Genomic DNA, 26489 nt, shown 5'->3' with positions numbered 1-26489 from the left:
CAAAGGTAAGAGGCTGGATCTTCAAAAACCTCTCCATCAAGCAACCTTCTGCATCATTATGCTGTGTAGGAGGGGTAGGGACAGCAGGGGCTGCAGGGGTTGCCTGTGGAGTCTGTAGAGTCCTAATGACTGCTTGGAATTGGTCACCCATGGTAGTCATTAATTGTTGCATCTGCTGTTGCTGCCTTTCCATGATGGTGTCAACAAGACCAGCCACATCATGCATGGGCATGTCTGGAGGGTTTTCCTGTGCACTCTCAGCTGGAGGATCATTATGAGCAGGGTTGGAGGAAGAGGCTGCATTTGCACGCCCTCTTGCATTATGCCTCCTATAGGTGTTAGGACACTGTCCGTCCATAATGATCAGCTGAGATAAGAAAGTAAGACATCAAACTATTAACATACGCATTAGTTTGATATAATGAAGTACACAGCAGTAATAACACAGTAAACAATGGTAAAGTATGCTTCATCATACTTGACAGAATTCAAGGAAGGCCTTGAAGTTTGTCCGCCCATCTGTGGAGGATACTCTCGATGCGTGTGGTGTGAAATTGAAGGTATTCCACCCTTCGATCTATAATGTAGAAGTCCCTGGTCATCAAGGACTTGCCGTCATTCCATAGAATAGACTGAAGATACAATCGATCATTGGTGAGTAGTTCGAGCTTTCGATTCAACTCATCGATATTCTCGGGATTATAATTGTACTCCTCTATTGGCCTTAACACATAACTGATCTTGAGTTGGTGTTTTATGTTAAGCCAACATCCGAGTTCCTAAAAAGAAACACGCAAATTATACAACATAATATAATATAATATAATAATAATACAATATACATGTATAAGTATTTAAATAACATTTAATACTTTATGCATAAACAGTAGTACTAAATATAATTACATACTAGCAACAATCATGTAAAATAAAATATATATAATTTATAATTAATTTATACCCCGGCCCGGTTTATAAGGGCCAAGTGTGACTGGATGTCTCTGACATCCAACCAACCTACCAGGATCGTAAGTGCTGTACTCTATTCGCAATCATATTCACAAATACAGAATTTAAATGCAACGGAAGCAATTAAATATGGAATTAGGGTAGTAAATAAGGAAAAACTAATGATAAACTGTCATATATATATATAAGTGAAGAGAAAGTGAGTTACAACGCCACACCACAGTAGTAGAAACAAAAAGACATATCTACACAAGTCGAGTACAAAAGTGTATAACAAAAAGATGGAGGAAGTCTGATCTAGCAAACAACTCAGGAGAAAGTGCAGTCGTCGCACGAGCACGAAGCATCGTGCTCCACTACCAGAGGAGTGTCAACTCCATAAGCTGAAGGAGTGTCTTGAGCAAAAGAAACTCCCACAGAACACCAGAAACAGCAGTAGTAACATCATCTGAAAAATAGGGACGTCCAAGGGGGTGAGCTCCACTGAGCCCAGTAAGGAAATGCAGGCAAACACATACAACAATCCATGATGAATGTCCTAAACAAGTATGCTCCTAGCATGTATACTAAGTCACATGAGGTATAAGTACTACTGTAATAGAATACTAGCCTCGGTCTCGGAAACACATAACCAGACGTTGGTCACCCGAGCGAAAGCATTCTACTACGGTGGAGACCCGGCAGCTCAGGCATCATACATCTGACGCTAACGAACCCCCAGTGACTAACCCTACTGTTTATTCCCATAGCGGAGTATACACGCTAACATTGGACAGTGAATGGCATTCCGGAATTTACCCTTCGGACCTACCACGGGTTATCCAACACCTCTTCCCCTGCTGGTGAGGGGTGTAGTACTGGGTAATGAGAAATCCTAACCCAATGCAGTCTGTCATGATGGCACATGTATTATAGAACAATTGTAAAGTAACCAATGCACCATTATCATCATTTATACAATTTGAAGTAAATATCAATGCAATGCAACATGATAATGCATCCTGATTCACATGCAGTCTAATGCAAAGAATATAAAGCTATAAAACTACATGAACTGAGTTATAATTATGATGCATGACATGACATACTGAACATGAAGTAATTAAGTCAATAAACATGCCAGAAATTAAGTCAAATTCCCTTACCTGGTACGGCAGACTTGCCTAAGCCAATAACCCTCCAATGATCCAGGCAAAACAAACAAAGAACAGGGTATACAGCCTTGATTATCAAACAAACAACAAATATCAGGTTTTAAAAGAGTTCTAGGTCAAACCCTAAGAGTCCAGCTTGACGAACACACCAAAATGGGCAGCTGGATTCAGACTGCCAGAGGACTGGACGACTGGCCCTAGGCTCGCAACTCTATCTGGCAGCCAAGTCAGATTTGGGGTTTTTGCCCCAGATGCATGGATCTTGACATGCAGGCATCCAATTTCATGTCCTTACCCTAATCTAAGGTGGGTCAATACAAATTTATGATTTAATTTAAAAAACCACAATTAATTTGGGGTTTTTTAGTTAATTAATTACAATTACCCATTTAGGGTTTAATAAACTAAAAAGTTCAGCTGTAATTTGAAGAACAGCATATAATTCACAGCCTAATTTAATGTCTGAACCACCATTAGGTCCAATTCAAGGGTCAGAGGGTAGATCTTGGTCTAATAAACTTGTACTTGTTGAGGTTTAATAGCAGAATTTGTTATAAAAGTCAATTAGAGATAGAGAAATTAGGAGAAGAAGATGGGAACAGCAGAAATTTCAGCTTACCTAAGTTCAGCAGTGAGAAGGGATGAAGGCAGCCTTAGTCTTGTGCAGCAAGGACTCCAAAGAATGTCCAAAAGCTCCAATTTAGTTAGAGAAGCACAGTCCCAACATGCAGTCCATCTCTTCCCTTCTTCTTCTTCTCTTTTCTCCTTTTCTATTTCTTCTCTAAGCTTGAATCGGTTTCTTATGTCTTAGGATTTGTAAATAGTGAAAATAGGTTTATATTTATAGTGGTTTAGTTAGGATATGTTTGCTTAGTTAAACAAAAATCTGTTTTTATAATCTACTTCTTAAAACTGATTTTTAATTAGAATTAGTTGTTAATTATCTTCTTCTAATTATAAATTGATGTCATATGACATCAGGGGTAATCCAAGCACAGGTAACTACTGGGAACTTGATTCCCCACTGGGGATGCGGGTCCCACAAAGATAAATTACTAATCTACCCCTATAACTCTAATTGATCAATATAATCCAATATAAAATACAATTAAATAGTACTTACAATAGGTTTAATTGATAGAGAGGTTTTGCATGTTGTTCAGCCAGCAGATCCGACACAGATAGCTTTTGTGCGGGGTTCCATTAGGGTCTTCTGACTCCAGAAGAGCAAGTTGGGAAGATTTCCTGGAATCCTCCATAGGTGTGTTGAGGGATTGATCTATGTCCTTGATAGATGCAGCCCACAGCATTGAAGCAACCATGGACACAGAATTGGAACCTGAAATCACACAAGTTCCAAAGTTTAAATTTACAGTGGTTTTCACACAGATGCCATTTCGTGTGCTTGATTTTAGTTCTCCTCTTGATGTCCTACAAGAGGCCTCTACATTTCCCGTACTTGCTAAGGTCCTCGGTTGCATCTGCTATGCTCATAATCATCATCCCCATGGGAAACTTGATCCCCGTGGTCTCCGCTACATTTTTTTTCGGGTACTAGCCACCCAAAAGGGCCACAAATGTTACCATCCTCCTACTCGTTGTTGGTTTGTGACCATGGATGTGATATTTCATAAGACTATGACCTACTACTCTACGACTCCTCTTCAGGGGGAGCCTTCTATTTCTTTGGAAGATGAGTCGCCTTTGCTGCCACTGTTAGTTCCAGATCCTCCAAATCATTCCACCTAAGGGGAGATTGCTCAGGACACTACTCGACCTAGACCAGAGATGCGTGTCTATGTTCGAAAGCAGTAGAAACAGCCCATTGTACCTACCCTACCTAGTCAATTGCCGCCCCTCAATCCTGACATGGGTCTTACTTTGGAAGGTAATTCTTCTCCCTCTCCTGTTGTTGACTCTTTGGTTGATCCCACACTTGATTTACCTATTGTTGTCCGCAAAGGTACTCGGTCTTGCACTATTCATCCTATTGCTTAAGTTGTTTCTCCTTCCTACTTCAGTTTTGTGTCTTCCCTTTCATCTGTTTCTATTCCCAAGAACTGGCATGATGCTTTTAAGGAGTCAGAGTGGAAGGCAGCTATGGTGGAATGGAAGAGATGCAGACTCTGAAGAAAAATGATACGTGGGATCTTGTTATTCCTCCTCCTCATAAGAAGAATGTTGGTTGTAAGTGGGTCTTCACAATGAAGCAGAAGGTTGATGGTACGGTTGACTGGTATAAAGCAAGACTTGTTGCCAAGGTCTTCACATAGACATATGGGATAGATTACAAGGAGACCTTTGCTCCAGTGGCTAAGCTTAATACTATCCGTGTTCTTATATCCATAGTTGTGAATATGGGGTGGGACCTACAACAATTGGATGTTAAAAATGCCTTTCTTTATGGGGGAAATTCAAGAGGAGGTATGTATGGATGCCTCCCCAGGTTTTGATTCTCCTAAGACTCAGGGAAAGGTGTGCAAGCTGAAATGTGCCTTATATGGATTGAAGCAATCACCTCGGGCTTGGTTTGGAGGTTTCATAGGGCTATGGTGTCTGTTGGTTACACTCAAAGTAATGTTGACCACACACTAATGGTTTAAAGTATCGACCGATACGATACGGATCAATACCGATGCATCTCCTTTTTTTTTTTTAAATGAACTATCTCGAATTGTATCAAAATGTATCGATCGATACGACCGATACTTATCGATACCATCGATACGTCCAGTAAAGGGTTCTGTGGGTGGTTTAATATGTATCGATATGTATCGATACGGCTTGATACATACCGATACATACCGATATGCATCGATACATACCGATACATACGTACCGATACATTCCATAAAAAGCCATTTTCACTAACAGACTCGATACAACTCCTAATCTAACGGAAAAATGAAGGAAAACTCTCAACCAAAAGTCTAAAATCTTGCATTTAATCTTGATTTGTCACACTTTTAAACTAAAAAAATGAATCAAAGAGTGCTACAACATCATCCTTTGCATCATCCAATACTCTTCATAGCTATAGACGATTACAACATATAAGAAACCTCATCTTTTATAACAATTTCAATTTACTGCACTTGTTTGGTTATACATTATTCACCATTTTAGGTTTTATGCATGGCACTTATTATATAATGCTTATTTATATTGTTTTTTGTTCCAAAAATGTATTTCCATGTGTATTTTGATCATTTTTATGCGTATCTGTATTGTTCGATATGTATCTCCAAAACGATACGATACGATACGTCTCTTAAAATCACCCGACCGATTCGATACCCGATACCGATACTTTAAACCTTGCACACACTGTTCATCAAGCGATCTGTTGGTAAGATTGTTGTTTTGATTGTTTATGTCGATGATATTGTTGTCACCGGTGATGATGTTGATGAGATTGCTTGCCTCAAGAGTTACTTGGGTACTGAATTTGCAATAAAAAACTAGGGACAGCTTCATTATTTTCTTGCCTTTGAGGTGGCAAGATCTGCCCGTGGTATCTTCTTGTCTTAGGGGATGTACACTCCTGATCTCCTATCCGAGACAGGACTTTTAGGCTGCAAACCGACTGATACTTCTATTGATGCAAATGTTCATCTCTTGAGCAAAGAAGGTGAGCCTGTAGATAATGGAAGATATCAGCGTTTGGTTGGTCGGTTGATTTATCTTGCTCATACCCGTCCAGACATTACTTATGCGATCAACTTAGTTAGTCAGTATATGTAGTTCATCGCGTAGTTGTCAAGGCGGCAAGGCGACCCAAGGCGGTGGAGGGGTGCCTGTTGCCTAGGCGACCAAGGCGCCCAAGTGTTATTTTTTATTTCCCCTCTTTTCGAATATTATTTAGTAAGCTACAATATGTACCTTATATCATAAAAAATCAACATTAAGCCACATCAAGTCATCAAAAATCAACACAGAAATAGAAGACAGTAGAACTGAAGAAGCAAGCTATTGGAAGTTTGAAACAATCAAAACATACATTTGGTTTATATGTTCTTGGAATTGGTTATTTTCAGGTATACCTAGTCTCACATTTGGTTTATATGGTTCTTAGAATATATGATCTTATCAATAAGTATTTAACCTGCTCTCGATTCAGAGGAAATGTTCTTATTTTCTAAGAAATTTGATTCATCAAATGATTTTATTTTTACATGAGACTTTTTGTATTAGATAGAGCACAAAACCGGCTTTCCAACAAATCCAAGATTGCTTAAATCTGATTTATACTGAAGGAGTTATGTTCTAGTCAAACCTTATTTGGTGTGCGCAAATGCTATCAAAATCGCCTTTATGAAAATATTTTTTTAGATATCAAAACAAATGAATATTTTACCGTGCTTTTGGTTTTTAGCAATCTTTTACCATATTAAGATTTTTGGAGAGATTTGAAAAAAAGCCCAGCATTAGAAAGTTGAAATTTTCACCTACTACAAAAAATCCAATTTTTGTTTTTGAACGGGGGGTTGACTTTTTATCCTTTTGGAATTTGATTTTTTAACTATTTTTATTTGATTCAAATAGGGGGTATTTGCTTATTTATGAATAATATCTTAACTAAATGAAATCATTTACTTAAATGATGTTTGGCATAAATAAGTGTCAGAATATACTAACCTAGTTCAATACCAATTAAACCAGTGCAAGGCACCCTACAATAAGGCGGCAGCTGCCTAGGCACCTAGAAATCCGCCTGGATGCCTAGGCGGTGCCTTAACAACTATGGTTCATCGTATTCTCCGTTACCTGAAGTCTACTCCAGGCTATGGGATTCTTTTGCTTATCATCATCTTCAAAAGGCTTTTACTGATGCTGATTGGGCTGGCTCTCTTGATGATCGTCAGTCTACCACAGGTTATGACACCTTTGAGGGTGGTAATCTGGTTACTTGGAGAAGTAAGAAGCAGGCTGTTGTGGCTCATTCTAGTATTGAAGTGGAGTTTCGTGCTATGGTACATGGCATTTGTGAGCTTTTATGGCTCTGTGGGCTTTTGCTTGGTTTTGCTGTTCTTGTTCTCTTTTCCTATGATGCTCTACTGTGATAGCAAATCCGCCGTCAACATTGCCCATAATCCACTTCAGCATGATAGGATTAAACACATAGAGATTGACCTTCACTTCATCAAGGAGAAGTTGGAGTCTGGTTTCATTTGTGTTCCCTTTGTCCCTTCTCATGATCAGTTGGCTGATGTATTTACTAAGGGACTTAGTGGTAGGATTTTTCATTCTATTGTTTCCAAGTTGGGCATGTGTGATATCTATGCATCAACTTGAGGGGAGCGTTGTAAATGGGTGCAAGGGTAGAATTGTCTTTATATTGAAGGAGTTATGTTCCGGTCAACTTAATTTGGTGTGCGTGAATGCTGTTTAAAATCGCTCTGAATGAAAATATTTTTTTAGACATCAAAACAAATGAATATTTAACTGCACTTTTGGTTTTTAGCAATGTTTTACCATATTAAGATTTATTAAATTTTTAGATTTGAGAAAAACCCCAGCATTAGCAAGTTGAAAATTTCACTTACCGCCGAAAATCCAGTTTTTGTTCTTGAAATGGGGGGGTTGACTTTTTATCTTTTTGGAATTTTATTTTTTAACTATTTTTATTGGATTCAAATAGGTGGGTATTTGCTTATTTATAAATAATATCTTAAGTAAATGAAATAACAAAATATAAAATCCATTTACATAATTGATATTTGGCATAAATAAGTGTCTGTCCTGGTTTCCAACCAGGTTTCTTCAAGTTTCTATGGGGATAAGTGACACTTATATAGGTATTCAGGTCGAAACTAGCGAAATATGATCGAAACAAGTCGAAACCAGTCAAAACCAACCGAAACCTTGTACTTTTCAAACTCCCACTTTAACTCGTCTTGGTTTCTTGCGAACCGAAATATCTTGGTGGTTTCAATTGGTTTCGACAGAGATCTCTTTCCATGTATACTCGACCTTGAGTCTCCAAGGTACATCAGTTGTGGATGTGGAACAGCTTGGGATGTTAGGGGAGTTTGATTCTCCAATCTCCATAGAGCTAAAGGTGTAGGGCTTTATTTTTTTTTTTTATGGTTAAAAGATAAATTATAAGATTAGAAGTTTGAAGCATGTACAGTATTCTTAAGTTGGCCATACTTAGCAAGATTCCTAGCTAGGGCTATACAAAAAGAGTCTTCTTTAGAGCAAAAACATATCTCTGCTGCTTTATCAGAAATATAGTTCAAGTCTTTGATGAGGTCCCAAGGCCACGGGATTTTGGTTGGAGATGGAAGAACATCAGTGACCTGATGATTTGAACACCATACTTCTTGAATCTTCAACCCCATACTCGTAGCATGGTCAAGACCTGTCCGGATACTAAAGAGGTCGGGTTCCATACAAGTGGTGGCATATATATATCCTGCAGCAAAAAAACCAAATCTGCCTCCTAGCAAAAAGATATAGGACCAGCCTGCCATACTTAGTCCAGGAATATTGTGTCCTGCACAGATTAAATTAAGAAAGTTGAGAATAGGTAAGACACAGGCGGAGAGGGCTAGGAAAGCCTCCTTATGACTATAACTTACATCAAGGGCTGAAATTGAGGGGGTGATAATTTTGAGTCTATTAGCCACCTATTAATATTATCCAATAACCAAATAGGGTTGGGTTTAGCTAGCCCTGCAACAACTTTGTTTCTTAAGGCCCAGACAAAATAACAGGTAATAATGAATACACTAAAGAACCAAACTAAAGACTGTTTATCCAGATTGTGTTTGAAATAGAAAGCCAAGCGTAAATCTTTCAGACTTGCATAGGTCAAGTATTCCTTCCTCAGCCCTAGAGGTCCAGCCGCCCAAATATGTTTAACCCACTCGCAAGATAAAAACATATGCCAGGAGGATTCGACACAATTTCCAAATAGAGCACAAGAAGGGTCAATCTGAAGCCATTTTGAAAGAGTAACCTTGAGTGGGAGTCCTGCATTTAGCAAACGCCAGAAGAATAATTTAAACTTTGGGTGGATTGTGAGTTTCCAAAAGAAATTTCACCAAGATTTGAGAAAAAGATTGCTAACAACAGAATTAGAGTTAAGCTCTCTAGCAGCAAGTTTAGTAGTTAGGATACCATTTTTGGCCTTAGTACACCATCAGCTGTCATCCAGAAGAGAAATATTAAGCAATTGAGCACGGGAAGATATAGTCAAAGGTAAGTAATTATCTAACAACCCCGAGTTCTAATTGGATCCCACAGTAAATTTATCAACTTTGCCCTTCCCCCTCTAGTTTCCCATGTCTGTCGGTTTCTTTTGGAATACCAGGGGCCTCAATTCCCTGGCCAAGCACCATGACATTAGAGCCCTCATTAAATCTTCTCACTCCTCCTTCTGCGCCCTCTTGGAAACTCGTGTCCTGCAAGAGAATGCCTCTCGCATTGCAGCTTCTATTGCCCCCTCTTGGTCCTTCATCTCCAATTACAACCATTCTCCAAATGGAAGGATTTGGATCCTGTGGGACCCCTCCAAAAATCACATCTCCTTCTCTCACTCCTCCCCCCAGCTCATTCACCTTCTCCTCTCCCTCCCTAATTCCCCCATCTCCTTCTATATCATTTTTGTCTATGCCTTCAACAGGGTTGTTGACCGCGTTTCTCTCTGGGATGACTTGGCTCTCATTAAAGTTGGGATTGGTCCTCTCCCTTGGGGAGTGGGAGGTGACTTCAACACTGTCAGATTCCAATCTGAGAAAATTGGTGGTTGCCCAATTGAGTTCCAAAATGTCAAGCCTTTTAATGACTGCATTGAGGATATTGGTATTGATGATCTCCGTTGGTCGGGCTCCCCCCTTATCTGGCACAATCGTCGAGGAGGAATCGACAGAATTGCTTGCAAGCTAGATTGCTTCCTCACCAATGATGCCTGGCTCACCATCTTCCTTCACTCCCATGCCAATTTCCGTCTCCAAGGTCTCTCCGACCGCAATCCTTGTCATTTCCTCATCCAGCAGTATTCCTCCTTTGGCCCCAAGCCCTTCAAATTCTTCGACTTGTGGACTTCCCATCAGCTCTATCTCCCTACCATCCTCAAAGCTTGGAGCTCCCCCGTCCACTGCCCCTCCCTCCCTACCATCCCAAAGGTGGAAGCTCCGGCTCACCAAAGCTGAGCTCAAACTCTGGAGTTCTGCCACCTTTGGGAATCTCCCCTCCCGGGTCTCTTCTTGCCGTTCCGACCTTGCCTCCGTGCAATCTCGTCTGCAAGTGAATCTGCTTTGCCCTCTGCTGGCTGAGGAGGAGAGAAAGCTTTCTGATGAGCTCTTTTCCCTTTCCTCCCTAGAAGAAAGCTTTCTCCGCTAGAAATCCCGTACCAAATGGCTGGAGCTTGGGGATTCCAATTTGGCTTTCTTCCACCACTCGTTGAAAGCCAGGCAAAGCTACAACTCCATCACCCTGCTCATTTCCCGTGATGGATTCTCCCTTTCTTCTGTCCTTGATATCAAGACCGAGGCCGCTTCCTTTTTCTCCTCTCTCTTCAACCCCCACCTCCCCCCTCCCCCCTGGTCTCATTAACAAATTTGTCCCTTCCTCCTTGGCTAACTCTCTTCTTGCCATCCCTTCTGATGATGAGATTAATAAGGCTATCTTGTCCCATAAATCCAATAAGGCCCCCGGTCCTGATGGCTTCAGCATGGTTTTCTTTCTTAGCTGTTGGGACCATCTTAAGGACGATCTCATCAAAGCCATCCGCAATTTCTTCTTCAACCCCAGCCAGCTTGCTCAGGTCAACCAAACCTTCCTTTACCTCTATCCCTAAATGTGATGGAGCCTCCTCTCTTTCCGACTTCAGACCTATTTCTCTTTGTAATCTTCTCTTTAAGTTCATTGCCAAAATCCTGGCAAATAGGATCAAGCTTGTCATCCCTGCCTTGGTCAGCCCCAACCAATCTGCCTTCATCGAGGGTAGAAGCATTGCGGATAATATTATTCTTTGCTCTGAGACTGTGTGTGGATTTGACAAAAAATCCCACTCTCCTGCTGCCCTTATGAAGATTGACCTTCACAAAGCTTTTGATTCCCTCAGATGGGACTTCATCGGTGATGTGCTCTTCCAGATGGGATTCCCCCTCGCTTTCATTCGCTGGGTCCATGCCTGCTTATCCACCCCCTCTTTCTCGGTTATTGTGAATGGCTCCCCTGCGGGTTTTTTCAAATCCAAAGTTGGAATTCGTTAGGGATGTCCCCTCTCTCCTTTTCTCTTCTCTCTGGCCCTGGAAGTCCTTTCTAGGAGCATCCAAGCCAAAACCGATGTCCACCTCATCTCCCCAATTCCCAAATGCAAACATCTGAACCTCACCCATCTGGCCTTTGCTGACGACCTTATGATCTTCTCCAAAGCTTCCCCCTCTTCCATCTTCGAGATCATAGCTTCCCTTAACCTCTTCGAGAGTCTCTCTGGCCTCTGCATTAACCTCCTTAAATCCAAACTCTTCCTCTCTGGTGTCTCGACCCTTGACCAAGACTACCTCCTCCGTCTCACTGGTTTTTCTCTTGGCTCTTTTCCAGTGAAATACCTGGGTCTTCCCCTTATCCCTACTAGGCTTTCTAGTCATCATTGCACTCCTATGCTTGACAATATTCGCAAGCGTTTTCAGCTCTGGAAGGGTAGACTCCTATCCTATGCGGATAGGCTTGAATGCATCAAATCGGTGCTTCAATCATCTTACATCTATTGGTGCGGCATCTTTGCCCTTCCCAAAGCCACCATCAAAGCTATGGAAGCCCTCTTCTGTGCTTTCCTTTGGAAAGGGAAAGAATCCCACAGATTCCTCCACCCTCTCAGCTGGAAATCCATCTGCCTCCCAAAATCCGAAGGAGGTCTTGGCATCCGCCGAATCCGGGATTCCATTACCGCGGGTATTTTGAAGCTTATTTGGAAAATCTCCTCTAAGCATGACTCCATTTGGGTCCATTGGGTCTACTCCCACCTCCTCAAGAATGACTCCATTTGGACTGTAAGATCCTTCTTCTCCGCCCCCTGGCCCTTAGAGCCATTTCCTCCTCCATCATGGATGGATCCTCCACCTCCCTCTGGCATCCCTTTGGTGTCCTCTGCAACTTCTTTGGAGCCAGAACAATCTATTCCTCTGGCATTCCGAAGTCTGCTCCCCTCTCCTCCATCATCTTTCAGGGTTCCTGGTCCCCCCCCCCCTCCCCTACCCTCCTCCCCCTCTCCTTGATCTGGAATTCCCTCCCTACCCTTCCTCCCTCCGCCCATGCTCACGCGGACAAGGTTATTTGGCTCCCCTCTACTAATGGTCTTTTCAGCTTTAGCTCTGCCTAGAACCTAGTCAAAACCCAAGCCCCTACTATCCTATGGCATAAGTTAGTCTGGTTCAAAGGCCACATCCCTCGACATAGCTTCCTTACTTGGAGAACCCTTAACCTTTGCCCCCCTACTCAAGCCTTCCTCTCCCACCGCAGAATCCTTGTCCCCCCATCTTGCATTTTCTGTTGGAATGGTTCAAAAGACATTGACCACCCTTTTTTTGCATGCCCCTTTACCTCTACGATTTGGAAAAAAGCCCTTTCGTTTATCTGGCCTAGTAGGAGGAGACATCTCCCTTTCACTCAAGAGTGGCTTTGGTTGGTCATGACTTATCATGGTTGCTCGATCTGTGACGCTATTGGCAAGCTTGTGTTTTGTGCTACTCTTTACCACATTTGGATGGAGAGGAACCTTAGGAGATGGACCTCCAAATCTCGCTCTTTTGACTTGATTTGGAAAGCCATCTTCTGAGATGTCTCCACTAAGCTTACTTTTCTTCCTACCAAGGCTGTTTTGGACTCCCCAAGGAATAGGCATATTGTTGTGTCCTGGGGTTTAGATAGTGCTCTCTTAAAATCCCTCTCCCCCTCTTAATTGGGACTGGAACCCGCTCTCCCCCCCCCCCCTTTTCGGTTCTCTTCTCCTTTTCGACACCCTTGGGCTTTGGTAATATAATTTTTTATTCACCAAAAAAAAAAAAAATTTATCAACTTTGGCCATACGATCAATAGGGTCAATAGAGGTGAGTGAAGGTTAAGAGATTACCTGAGAGACATGGAATCCATTTATCAGACCAGAAAAAAGTGGATTTTCCATTTCCAACTTTCCTTAGTAGCAGTTTCTCCAAGGAAGGTATAATATGTGAAATACTATTCCAAGTCCAAGAGCCTTTTTTAACACGAGTAGTTGGATCAAAGAAGGACAATTTAGGGAAGTAATTAGCTTTTAAAACTCTTGCCCAGAGAGAAGAAGACTCAGTGAGTAGTCTCCATCCCAATTTCATTAGTAAGGCTTTATTATGATTTTCAGCCTTACGAAAACCCAGACCCCCTGTTGACTTAGGTAAACACATTCTATCCCACGAAATAAGGGAAGTTTTCTTTCGGTTTCCCTCCACATTACCCAACCAAAAGTTAAGGTAGATAGAATCGATAGTTCTACACACTTTGAGAGGAAACAGAAAGCAATTCATTAGATAAGCTGGGGTGGAAGCTAGCACTGATTGGATTAGGACGTTACGACCAGCATAGGATAAAAATTTGGATTTCCACGAGAGTTTTCTTTGCATTCGTGCCACAACTCCTTCGAGTTCCTTAACTTTCGATTTGCAATGAAACAGGTTAGTTCCCAGGTAAATTGAATCTTTTGACATTTCCTTTATACCAATGAGGGAACAGAGGGAATTCCTATCTATTGCAGGAACATTTCTGCTGAAATGAATGCCACTTTTATACAAATTAATCTCTTGTCCTGAGAGGTCAGAGAATAGATCAAGAATAGCCTTAATGGTCAAAATATCATTTGGAGTAGCACGACAAAATATGACAAAATCATCCTCAAAAAGAAGATGAGATATTTCAGGGGCTGACCTGGAGATTTTAATTCCCTGGAATAGATTCAAGTCTCGATAAGCAGAAAAAAATCTGGATGAGACCTCCATCGCCGCAATAAAGAGGTATGGACTTAGGGGGCATCCTTGTCGGATACCCCTGGATGCATGAAAGAAATCAAAAGGGCTGCCTCCATCTTAATTGAGAAGGAAGTGGATGAGATAAGAGAATAAATCAAATTACCCCATTTTTCACCAAATCCCAAAAAGTTGAAGATAGAGGTGATTAAGTTCAACTCAATCCTGTCATAGGCTGTTGACATATCGATTTTGATAGCAACATATCCCATTTTTTCCCTTGTATGATTAAGAAAATGAAAGATCTCCTGCGCAATAATGATATTATCAGTGATTTGCCGACCAGGGATAAAAGCTGCCTAAAATGGAGAGATAAAGGAATGCAACGTACCTTTAAGCCTGTTAGAAACGAGTTTAGATAAAACTTTGTAAGTCACATTACACAGACTAATAGGCCTAAAGTCCCCAACTTTAGAAGCATTCTCGGTTTTTGGTATTAAGCAAATCAAAGTATGATTAAGCCCACGGGGTATAAAGCCAGTCCCAAAGAAATTCAAAGCTAAAGACATCAAGTCCTGGTAGATTAGAATCCAAAACTTTTGAACAAAACAAGCTTGATATCCGAAAAATCCTGGTGCTTTCAAGGGGCCAAAGGAAAACACAACTTTTTTAAGTTCATCAACAGTTGGGGAATCACAGAGGGATGGAAGTTCCTGAGGAGGGAGTATAGAAGGGAATAAACATTCGACAAAACTGGCTTCTAATGGGTTAGAGATGGTGAACACTGTGTTAAGGTGTTTAGCAAAGACATGAGCCATTAATTTAGGATCTTCTATTTTAAGCCCCTCATCATTCCAGAAAAAGTCAATTCTTCTCTTTCTCAGGTTTGTTTTTGCAACCGAATGGTAATACCTGGTGTTTCTGTCTCCATCTCTGATGTTAGTATGTCTTGATTTTTGAAACCAGAAAGCTTCCTCTGCATAAAAAATCCAACCAATTTTTCTGTTAATCGAAAGAAGTAAGTCTTGATCAGGAGCATGACCATCAGAGCAAGATAGAAAGCTATTAAACAGATGGTTCTTCAGGTTATTGACATGACCAAAAGTATCTTTGTTCCATTTTTTTAACATATTGGAAAGAGAAGAAAGTTTGGAGACAATAGTGTACCGGGGATTTGAATTCCAAGAGGAAGTACAACATGCATGGAACTCAGGGTAATGTATCCAGGCTTCTTGAAAAGGAAATAGCACTTGTAACTTGGTCGGGATCTAGAAGTTCAAAGGAGTATGGGATTATGGTCCGACCCTAAAGGAGAAAGTTTGGATAGAGAGGCATGATGGTAGGTGGAAAACCAAGCCAGGGATGCCATGGCGCGGTCAAGACATTCCTTAATGAGTTTGGGTGGTTTTTGTTTATTAGACCAGGTAAACCTAGAACCACAGAGTTTCACATCTTCCAAAGAGAAAGAATGGATAATATCTTTCAATAGGAAAGTAGCCGTGGTAGGTTGAAAGGTAGCACCACCAAGCTTTTCGTGGCAGTTGAGAATTTCACTGAAATCCCCAATAATGCAGAATGCCTCCTACAGAGTTTGTAAGAAAACCAATAATTATTTCCAAATCAAAGTTCGCTGAGTTAAATGGGGTGGTGTATACAGACAAATTAACCAAGAGATATGTAAACCTCCATCCTTAATTTTAATGCCAATAAAATTTTCCGTAATGTGATGATCCAAAATGTTCGAGGTTGGGTTGGTTAAAATCCAAAGCCCTCCTTTCTTTCCATGAGAACCCAAGCTATTAGAATAGCAGACAGAGTAGTAAGATGAAAGAGGGTGCTTAAGCCTAATACATTCATGATCTGAACATTTAGTCTCACACAGAAATATAATATCAGGCATAAATTTAGATATATGAAAGGAGAGACATTTCTGAGTAAAATTATTATTAAAGCCGCGGGTATTCCAAGAGAATATAAGAATGGTAAGAAAATGCAGAGTGATAGTAAACATACAAAAATGATATCCACGGCGGGGAGAGAAAGATCTAAGCAAAGCTCTTCGATTCAGATCCCAGGTGCAAAGTGCAAGACTCAGCATTAAAATGAAAAAGACAGAGAAATAGTTAAAAAAATTCTGGAAATGGGTAAAGAAAAATACCGGATTAAGTGAGCTTGGTTCCACTGTTATTCCAGGATCCGAGCTGAGGGTTATGCCATCATCAGAGTTGAGGTCCAGGAACTCCGAAAAGAGTCATAGCTGATTTCATTAATCCAGTCCTTAACCATAGAGATGAAGAAATTCGGGTCATTGGAGGTTGCAATACTCTGTTCCAGATGTGGTTTGAAATTAGAAAATTCAACAGCAAGGGAAGGGGGAATAGGAGGGTTAGACAGCTTCCTTTTCTTGAGAGAAGGCCCCCCAAGATGATCCCCCAAGTAGGTCTGAGCCCGAATAGCAGCAGGGTTCGTGTCAACCGAACTAGTAGCAACCCCAACCGAAGGGTCAATATCCAATGGAGATGGAGAGTACACCGCGGCTGTTGGAGCAGTACCACCAACGCAAACCTGACTGGAATGCACCTTGGTCATATCATGCACGGCATCCATAGATAACTCAATGGTAGGTTCATCCAGCAAGGATGAAACAAAGTCTTCAGAGAGGGATTCACCAATGATAGGGAGGGAGTCCATGCCGGGTAGGGAGGAAGCCAATGGGTCAGCGGTGACTAATTCAGCTGCAAAGCAGCCGGAGTTGAGACCCACCCCCCAGTCAGGTGAATCATTCAAGAGTGAGATTTCCCAATCCATATCTACAGCCGCAACACTTGGAGAAGCCTGAACTCCCACATGTGGCGTCAAAACATCAATAGTCTCATGCTCCTCGAGAATTTCTGTAATAATAGGAGCAGGTGGATCAGAAGGGAGAGCAGCATTATCACCCGGTTCAAACTGGTTGTCAGTGGTAAAGCCAGTAAAGTTGATTTGTAGAGGGTAGGTCAAGGCCTGCTCGAAAAGACCAGAACATGGATCAAAACCACTAGAACTTGAGCTTGCGGCCTCCGCCAGGGTAGGGCATGAGCTAAGTTCATGACACAGTCTTCCACAACGTCCACAAATCTTGAAAGCCTCATACTTGAGTACAACAGGTAGGAGATCCCCACGATTATTACGGATCTTAGAAAGGACACAGATTGGCCTTCACCATTTTATAAGAAGCTTCACTCTTGCAACATTAAGAGGCAGTCCCAGATCATTTTTAGGATAGATATCTATAACTTTTCCTACACATGACACAGCTTGTTTAATTGTGTCAAAAGAGAAGGCTTCGATGGGCACTGGACTCACCTGAACCCAAATAGGTACAGCTTCCCTTTCAGAAGCAAACAGAATATCATCCAAAGCATGAGGCACAAGATTGATGAGGACTTTTCCACACCACCAAGGACATAATGACAGTAGCTTATCACGAGCAGCCATAGAGATAGTTTCAACAATGAACATTCCTTCAGCAATCCATGTAATAGAGAGCACTTGATGTAATAGAGAGCACACCAAGTGGTTCCCAGATGACAGAGAAATGGTTACAAAAGATATCCTTTGAAGGCTTTGGGAATCCAACAGTGAACCCGAAGAGAACTGGGTGATCCTTGTTGTAAAAGCTGCTTAGGTTTCTCCCATTCATACCTAAATTCAACAACTCTGAAGGCACAGATAGAACATCATCACTACCAGCAGCAGTAGCAAGCCGTGGTCAAGAAGGGGCCTCAGTCCAGCCATATCCCAGGTCAAAACGGCGACGATTGTGATGTGGTCTTCGAAAACCAGTGCCAGTAGACCTTAGGGGGGGACCACGGGAAGCCATGAAGTAGCCGAGATGAAAGTGGAAACCCAAATGGGCAACAACAACACCACAGCAGCAAAGAAAGGGAAAAAAACAAGGAAATGGCAAGACCCCACCATGGGGATCAAACCAAAGTGGATGACTAAGATGGGAAAGAGAATAACACAGTAAAAGCGCAACACAGGCAAGACCCCACCAGGGGGATCAAACCGAATAAGAAAGCACCACAAAAAGCAAGAAGAGTGCCCCCAAATGTGAGGAACCACTCATCCAGCCAAGGCAGAGCGGTGCAGCGAGTTCAAGAGGAAACAATCAGAGAAAAGAGAACAGTAAACAAAGTAGAAACACAGGTATTGGAAAGTGAAGTTCCAAACAGCCATGGCATAAACCCTCATCCGGACCTGTCTCAACAGTGTAAAAGCTCACTTAATCCAGAAGGAAAGGTTAGTAAATGAAGAGAGGGGGAAGGTGGGTGGTTGGGAAGTGAATGCACATAAATGAAACTAAATTGGAAAGATCATGAATTGGCTTTAAACCGCTCTATTGTCATCTTACGTCACGTTGCTACTCCCTATGCTTTTCTTCTCCCTTCTTTCTGCTCTTTTTGCTAACGGCTGTTCAGCCTTTTTGTTGGGCTCACCTCACTTCACCTCACGTAAAGTGAAGGGATTTGCTCTGACTGGAAGAAAACGAGAAAGAAAGGGACACCTTCTACAGATATGGCATAGATTTCATTTCAGGTATTGTGGTTGACTGAGCTGCATTAACTGAGAAAAAAATTTTTAGTTCCTCAAATAGATGAAGATCAACCCATAAACTAATTAAAGCAACTCAATTTAAAGCTTTCTCCTTGTTGTAGTTATCCCTTAATGCTAATATGAGTATAACCGAATACCGATCGGTTTAGGGCCTTTTTTTTTGGGTCTATATAGTTGAAGGTTATGTATTTAATTTCTAAGTTTGGGTTTTAGTTGGCCAGAATAGCAGAAGTATGTGTGTCTTTTTAGTTGTTAGTTTCTAAGTTTTTTGTTTTCCTATAAGTAGGAAAGTAGTATACATACATGCAAATGATACAATTTATGACATTGGGAAATATAAATTGATTTGATTTTGAGAAAGAGCTGTTTCTCTCTCTAGTTCTCATGGTTGGAGGCTTGGAGCTAAGGGATAATAAGACTAGATGCAATAAATTGAGTTAATTATGAACTTATTAACTCATTAACTACTTTTAATTTAAGATTTCTAAAAGTTTGATGGTCCAATTTCAGGATGCAGTTTCTCGAGGAATTACTCGTGCTGGCCTGGATGCTATTCAGTATGGGTAAGTGATAATTGCATAATTATTCGTTATCTGTATTGGATAAACTATTCATTTTTCATGTCTTTTTAAGCGATCACAAGTGGTATAATTGCTAAGTGATTTACAAGCGATATGACTCTCATGTGTCTCTCTCTCTCTGTCTCTCTCTAGTACATATTGATGCCATTTTCAAGTATACTTCTGCTCTTACCTGTTACTCATTATAACTGGACACTGGGTATTTGCTTCTTCTGTCTATAGGTTAGCATCTACACCTGCAATGTTTAACAGCACAATTACGGAAGATGATGACTTTTTCTGTCCAGTTGATGGATCCATAATGATAACAGGTATCTTGCAGCATCTTTATTGGTTTCAGTAGCACATTGTAAGAGGATTGCGTGCTTAATAATATGGCATTCTTGATCAGAACTCTCTACTAATCATGATTCTCTACATTAGACAATTCTTTATTATGAAATGATCAGTTATCACTTGGCTTACCCATTTTTGTAATTTCTTCATTCTATGGCTTTTCAAAGGATTTTTTTTTTTTTTACTGTGGGATTGAACAATCAAGATTTGTATAACTCAGATTTATTTCTGCAAACAGCTAGTCATCTTCCATACAACAGAAATGGGTTTAAGTTTTTCACAAACTCTGGAGGACTGGGGAAAGGTGACATTACTGATATCTTGGAGCGTGCTGCAAGTATATATGATAAATTTTCAGCTGAAGGTTTGAGAGCCTCTGAACAGTCAGCTTCTGCATCCATAAAAAGGGTGGACTACATGTCCGTTTACACTTCTGATCTTGTAAAGGCAGTTCGCAAAGCTGCAGGGAATATCGGTAATATTTTCCTGATAGATGTAGTAAAGCGATTCAAGCACTTGAAGTAATTAGCAGTTGTTTTTAACCTGGATCGACCTAGTTGGGTCAGTCCATTGCCTGAGCATGTCTTTGGTTCTGTTTAGCTATTGAACCTAAAGTGTTTAGAAACCTGGAAAGACATTTGAATCATCTGGTCTTTTGTCAAACCATTCAATCCAGGCAGTAAACTGTGTGGTTTGGATTAATCTATTATTGCATGGTAGTTCTTTTCCTTCTTGTTTTTATCGCTTAGTATGTTAATATCATCTGTTATATGATCTATCTTCATTGTGCTCATAAGTATTCTTTATTTCTACGCTCAGATAAGCCATTGGAGGGTTTTCATATAGTTGTTGATGCGGGGAATGGAGCAGGAGGTTTTTTTGCCGTAAGTGTATTTCTTATCTTATTCTTAAACAAATAAAATATTTCTTATCTTAGCAGTCAAAATGAACTCTTAGACTGATGGGTCTACACATACACAATCACATGAAATCATTTCATAACTCCCTCAACTCAGCCTAATCCCCACTAAATAAGGTCGGTTACATGAAATCATTTCATAGTGCTGAATATTCGTTAAAAGTTTCTTGGTAAGACCTTTTCTTACTATCCAACCCCGTGGGCCTAAAAACTTAGTTGCAGGTCCCCATGAGGTGCCTACATTGTTTTAGTTCTATGAGCACCAATAAATTATAAGTTGGCTAAAAAATTTCATCTGTGGCGAAGCAGTTTTGGAAGGCTGAAAGTGTTAAATATTGTAACGTGGGAGTGTGTATTAAGTTGAGAGTGGAAGTCTATATCGAGTCATAGTTTATGTTAATTGTTATTTACTTTAGTTGCCTTTGGTTGTGATTTGTCTTTTAGGACTCTTAAATTCTTATAATAGCAATATAAGTGGTGGACTAGGCCATGGTAGGGACTATTCTGAATCCTATTGTGGTGCTAGGATTCCTCCCCCCCCCCCCCCCCCTTTTCTCCTTCTTCCTTCCTCTCATAAGTACTGGTTTCAGGTTCTTATATCATTACATGGTATCAGAGTTCTCTTAACCAGTCCCTATTCTCCTCTGTTTTGAAGTTCTCTCAAGGTTTTCCCCTTCTGGTTGCAGCAACCTATACTGCCATATCTGCTCTATGGAACCTTAGTTGGTAGCTATATGATGAGAAACTAGGTTCTCTCCATATATGTTCTTGTTCTTCCACTTTGGAATAAATCTACTTGGAAGATGAATCTACTTCAGATATGTCAATTACATGAAGGATATTACAGTGGTGGATACTTGTAGCAGTGATACCCTAAGGTTTTCCCTCTACTGGTATTAATTTATACCTTAGTTTTACTGATTAAAGACCTATTTACAGCACCCTACGGTTCCCTGTTTTTCAAGGGTTTTTGGCCAGATTGAGATTCCCTTCTCTGGGAATCTGTCCATCTGATCTGGCCAATATTTTAGGGCTGATATGTCCCTTCAGAAGTGACTTTCGACCAGAATATGGTAGAATTTGGTGTCAATCTGACACCTGGATTTTCTGTTGTCTGAAATCTCTCAAATTCTGGGTTTATGATTTCAGAATTGGATTTTTGCTGCTGGTTTTTTATTTTGTTGTCAGATTACTGTGATATTGTGGGGTTTTTATCCCCTAATGACCTGCTCTCTCTAATCTTGGGGAACCATCAGAGAGTGTTTACCTTGATCTTTGTTGGGCTGTTGTTTGCTGGCCAGAGTTGCCATTTACTGGTTCTATCAGTTCTCTATTGTTGGATTATTATTGAACGGTGATCACATATCTACTACTGGATACTGTACGTCTGTTGGTGGAAATCTTGTTACCTGGAGGAGTAAGAAGCAGACTACAGTGGCTCGGTCGAGTGCAGAGGCTGAGTATCGGGTTACGGCACATGCTTTAGCTGAAATGATGTGGCTGAAATCTCTCATTTAGGAGTTGGAATTCTCAGTCACTAAGCCTGTGGAGATGTGTTGTGATAATCAAGCTGCAATCTATATTGCAAGTAATTCGATTTTCCATAAGTGGACCAAACATATTGAGGTCAACTGCCATTTTGTGAGGAATGTTGTTATGCAGAAACTGATCTTTTCTTCGTTTGTTAACTCATGCAATCAACTTGGCGTTATGTTCATTAAGACGTTTATGCCTACATTTCTTAGTGGCTGTTCCAAACTGGGTATGGGATATATATATATATATATATATGCGTGAGGGTTAAATATTGTACTGTGAGGGGGAGTGTTTGTATTAAGTTGAGAGTGGGAATCTACGTTGGGTCATAGTTTATGTAAAGCCATTGTTATTTACTTCAGTTGTCTTTGGTTTTAATTGTCTTTTAGTAGGACTCCTAATAATAGCAATATAAGTGGTGGACCTAGGCCACAGTAGGGACTATTCTGAATCCTATCGTGGCTCTAGGATTCCCCCCTTTTTCTCCACCATAATCTCTCTCTTTTTTCCTCCTTTCCTCTCGTAAGTACTGGTTTCAGGTTCTCATATTGTTACAGAAGGCATCTTCTCAAAGTTTGGATTAGTTCGTGGACTTCTATATTATGGTAGCCTATTTGTCACTGCTAATGGACCGGAGCTTTGGTGGACTCAGGGCTTGTTTCATGTTGAGATCTGAAGTTGAGGATTTGGTGAATATGAGGAGTTGTTTGAGTTGAATGGCCTAGGAACATGATTAAGAGTCCATGTAGCCGAACCCATTTAGTTGGGATACGACTCAGTTGTTGTTTAGAGTTATTAACAAATGTGAATACTTCAAACCCATAAGTGTCATTCCTTTGTTTATTATTATTAATTTTTATTTCTTTTTGAAATTCTTTTGCAACTAACCTTATTACCCTCTAGACCCTAGTTTTGAAGGTCATGAATCATATCCAACGCATTTTGGTTTAAGTTCGTCTGGGATCTTGGATGTGCTGCTTCAATTCATCAACACATTGAATCCAATTTTCGGATATGCATACCCCGCATTTAAACCTTCCATACGCCTTACTCCCTATCCTGCACCTGTTGAAAACTGTGAAAGCTTTATTTGAGATTCACGTTTAATCTCAATGAGATCATATGATACATAGCAATTTGGAAGTGATTGTCTTGTGGAACATGTTTTGATTCCCCTTTTCATAGCATATCAGGATCTTGTTGGCCTCTTTTGTTCTATGAATGTTCATTGGTGATTTTGGTCAGCATTTAGAAAGCCTGTGTTTGGCTATTGTATAACCTGGAATCTGTATATATTTGCATTGAACCTATTAAAATATTCACCAAAAAAGCAGATATCTTCTTGTATCGCAGTCCAAGTTAAATGAAGAATTTATACTTCCATAAATAAGTGGTCCCTTTAGACATTCATGAAACTACTGCATGAATTTCTTATTTTACTACCACGTGAAAAACTTTGAATGGATATCATCTGCTTGGTAGGCTAACATGTACCATATCTGTAATTGTATGGATGTTGAACCTTTTGCTATACATTTAACTATGACTCATCTATTTTACTTTTATCAGGGAAAGGTTCTTGAACCTCTAGGAGCTATTACTACTGGTAGTCAGTTTCTAGAGCCAGATGGTAATTTCTAAATTTTTACTTCTGATGAGCCATCATTTTTTTATTTAATTTATTTTTTTATGTGTCATATCTAAAAAGTTGACTTTGGCATCAGGTTTATTTCCAAATCACATTCCTAACCCAGAGGATAAAGCAGCAATGAGAGCCATAACCCAAGCAGTTCTTAATAACAAGGCTGATTTGGGCATCATTTTTGATACAGATGTCGACAGGTGATTGTTTCTACTGCTCATGTGTTGCATCTAATCCATATAAGGTGTTACTGAAAAACGGTTTCCTTTAGATCTGCTGCTGTGGATTCTTCAGGCTGTGAATTCAACCGCAACCGCCTAATAGCTTTGATGTCTGCCATTGTTCTTGAGGAAGTAAGATTTCTCCCTGATGCATGTGTCTTGGTGACAATGACATTTAAGTCTTGTCAGAATGTTTAATAATATTTTGTTCTATTATGTTCAAATGTAGCATCCGGGAACAACTATTGTCACAGACAGCGTGACGTCAGATGGGTTAACTACATTTATTGAAAAGAAACTTGGTGAGGAACTGAAATATAAAAATATTCCTTTTTTTTTGTGATGGATTATGTTTTTGTTCTCATCAATTATAATTTCCGAAGGAGGAAAACACCACCGGTTCAAAAGAGGATACAAAAATGTCATCGATGAAGGAATTCGCTTGGTGAGATTTTTATATTACACCAATTGCATTTTACAATTCATGCATGAGCTCTAGACTGCTTCTTACTGCAAACATGTTTTATTTGATTTTCCTGGGAAGGTTTATTCTTTTTTCATTCTGTCTTTTATTTATGGTTCTCTTGTATTTTATGACTGCTTCTCAACTCTGTTTTTCTAAGCTTCTGAATATTTGAATTTTTTATATTGTAAATGATATGAGAAATGGATGAAAATAGAGGTTTGCTACTTTGCTTTTTGACCAAAAGTCCCTGAATAATAGTCTACAGATTGGGGCTGGTCAAGGTGTTTCAAAACTAGAATGGCTTGGTGGAAATACGCCTGTATGTATAGGTTGTAGAACACAAGGAGGTCTTGGTGGCCTGATGCTTAGAGGTAATGAAGAATATGTGGTGTGGTATCCAGTTAGAAGACACCTGCTGGATAGGGATTTTTTCTCCTGAGGTGGAGGGAGGGCCTGCTTTCCTGTGCTTTAACAACTTAAAAGCATGACTAGGATTCCACATCAAAGGATGTGAGAGTGGAAAATGGTGCTCTGGGATTATTTAGAGTGAAGTCATGGTGTGCCTGATGGTACTACAAAAAAGCAAAGTAGGAACAGGTTGACAGAACTTGAGTGAAGTCTAGTTCCCCCTTTTTTTTCTCCATCCCTTACTGAAGCTAAAACAATGTTGACAGAACTCTCTTGGTGAGGAATCACATCTGGCTATTGAAACCAGTGGCCATGGAGCCCTCAAGGAGAACTTTTGGCTTGATGACGGTGCATACCTTATGGTAGGAACTGATCCTTACAATCTACATGAAGGTTTTTTCCCATTTTATAAACCTTATTATCCTTATTTTTCTTTTTATTTTCTCTGTGGATTTCATTGCAGATCAAACTCTTAAATAAACTTGCTTCAGCCAGAGTTTCTGGAACAGGTAATGGCAGCAAAGTTCTTACTGATCTGGTAGAGGGTTTGGAGGAAGCAGCTTTTGCGGTTGAACTTCGACTAAAGATAGATCAGAACCATTCAGATCTCAAAGGAGGGTATGCTTGATGATCACCCTCTTTAACACTAGATAGCTCTTTTATATTGTGGATTCATTTAAAATTTTTCATTTCAGATCTTTCCGGGAATATGGAGAAGCAGTTCTGAAACACTTGGAGAACGCAACCTGTTCAAATCCAGAGCTTCATAAGGCACCTGTTAATTATGAGGGAGTAAGCAACAACATAGAGCAAAATATCATTTTCTGTGAATCCTTTTTTGTTTTTAAGCTTTGGGGGTGGTTGGGGTAGTTGGGGGTTTAGATCTGAGAGTCTATGTTAAGCTATCAACTCCCGAATAGTCTATATGTCGGGAAAATAATTACTTATATCTCTGTTTGAAATGACAATGAAAAAAAAACAGAAAGAAATTAAGTTCAGTTAAGCTTGAACACATATATGGGCTGAATGAGCTCAACTCAGTACAGTTGTGACTGGAAGGTTTAATGTAGTCTTGAGACCGCCCTCCCGGTAAGTGGGGTGTTCAAGAACGTCAGTTGGAAACTTGGAATTCACATGGTTGTATGATGAACACTCACATATCATGAGGTGGTTGGACATATTCATTGTCTCAGTTGATTGGAAGTCAAAAGTATATAAATGTAGTTCAGGTAGTGCTGGTGCATGTGACATATGTGTGAATTCAAACTCCATTTTAAATGACAGTAGGGTGCCTTTTTAATTTCTGTTCATTGCTGTGAATTCTTTTTCCTTAATGTAAAATGCCTGGTAGTAAATTAAGGTAGGTGAATATTTTCTTCTCCTACATTGTTATACAGATTTTGAACAAAATAGTGGATCCTACTGTAAAACTCTTATGTACCTTCCATCTTCTACATATGAAACAAGTACAATTATATATTTTCTTATATTCTACAGGAAAAAAAAAACTTGGTATAGGCTTTTCTACCAGGAAAACATTAAGCAAGATAGGGCAGTTATAAGAATTCTGTTTATGGGTCAAGAGAATCACATAATTGCATCCTTACTTATATCTCACATTTTGTGTAAACAGGTTCGGGTCTCTGGCTACGGCGGGTGGTTCCTTCTTAGACTCTCTCTTCATGACCCTGTTTTGCCACTCAACATCGAGGT

General features: G+C 40.2%; 1 protein-coding gene across 3 annotated transcripts in view; it reads left to right on the top strand.

The window, feature by feature from the left end:
• The window catches only part of LOC122655839 (phosphoglucomutase-like), a 54553-nt gene that overhangs the window by 27587 nt on the left and 477 nt on the right, over positions 1-26489 (top strand). For 2 of the 3 annotated variants that reach the window (XM_043850200.1, XM_043850202.1), the window contains 13 exons: positions 19178-19230; positions 19471-19559; positions 19823-20059; positions 20404-20468; positions 23609-23669; positions 23764-23881; positions 23953-24034; positions 24132-24204; positions 24286-24347; positions 25043-25138; positions 25240-25394; positions 25472-25568; positions 26410-26487. In XM_043850200.1, coding sequence (XP_043706135.1) covers positions 19178-19230; positions 19471-19559; positions 19823-20059; positions 20404-20468; positions 23609-23669; positions 23764-23881; positions 23953-24034; positions 24132-24204; positions 24286-24347; positions 25043-25138; positions 25240-25394; positions 25472-25568; positions 26410-26487 — 1266 coding nt within the window. Of the gene's footprint in view, positions 1-19177; positions 19231-19470; positions 19560-19822; positions 20060-20403; positions 20475-23608; positions 23670-23763; positions 23882-23952; positions 24035-24131; positions 24205-24285; positions 24348-25042; positions 25139-25239; positions 25395-25471; positions 25569-26409; positions 26488-26489 lie in introns of all 3 variants that reach the window. The other variant, XM_043850201.1, reaches the window with a different exon arrangement.

The sequence above is a fragment of the Telopea speciosissima genome, chromosome 3 (assembly GCF_018873765.1).
Source record: "Telopea speciosissima isolate NSW1024214 ecotype Mountain lineage chromosome 3, Tspe_v1, whole genome shotgun sequence".
In the NCBI taxonomy this organism is placed as follows: Eukaryota; Viridiplantae; Streptophyta; class Magnoliopsida; order Proteales; family Proteaceae; genus Telopea; species Telopea speciosissima.
This window is presented reverse-complemented; position numbering and strand designations above follow the sequence as displayed.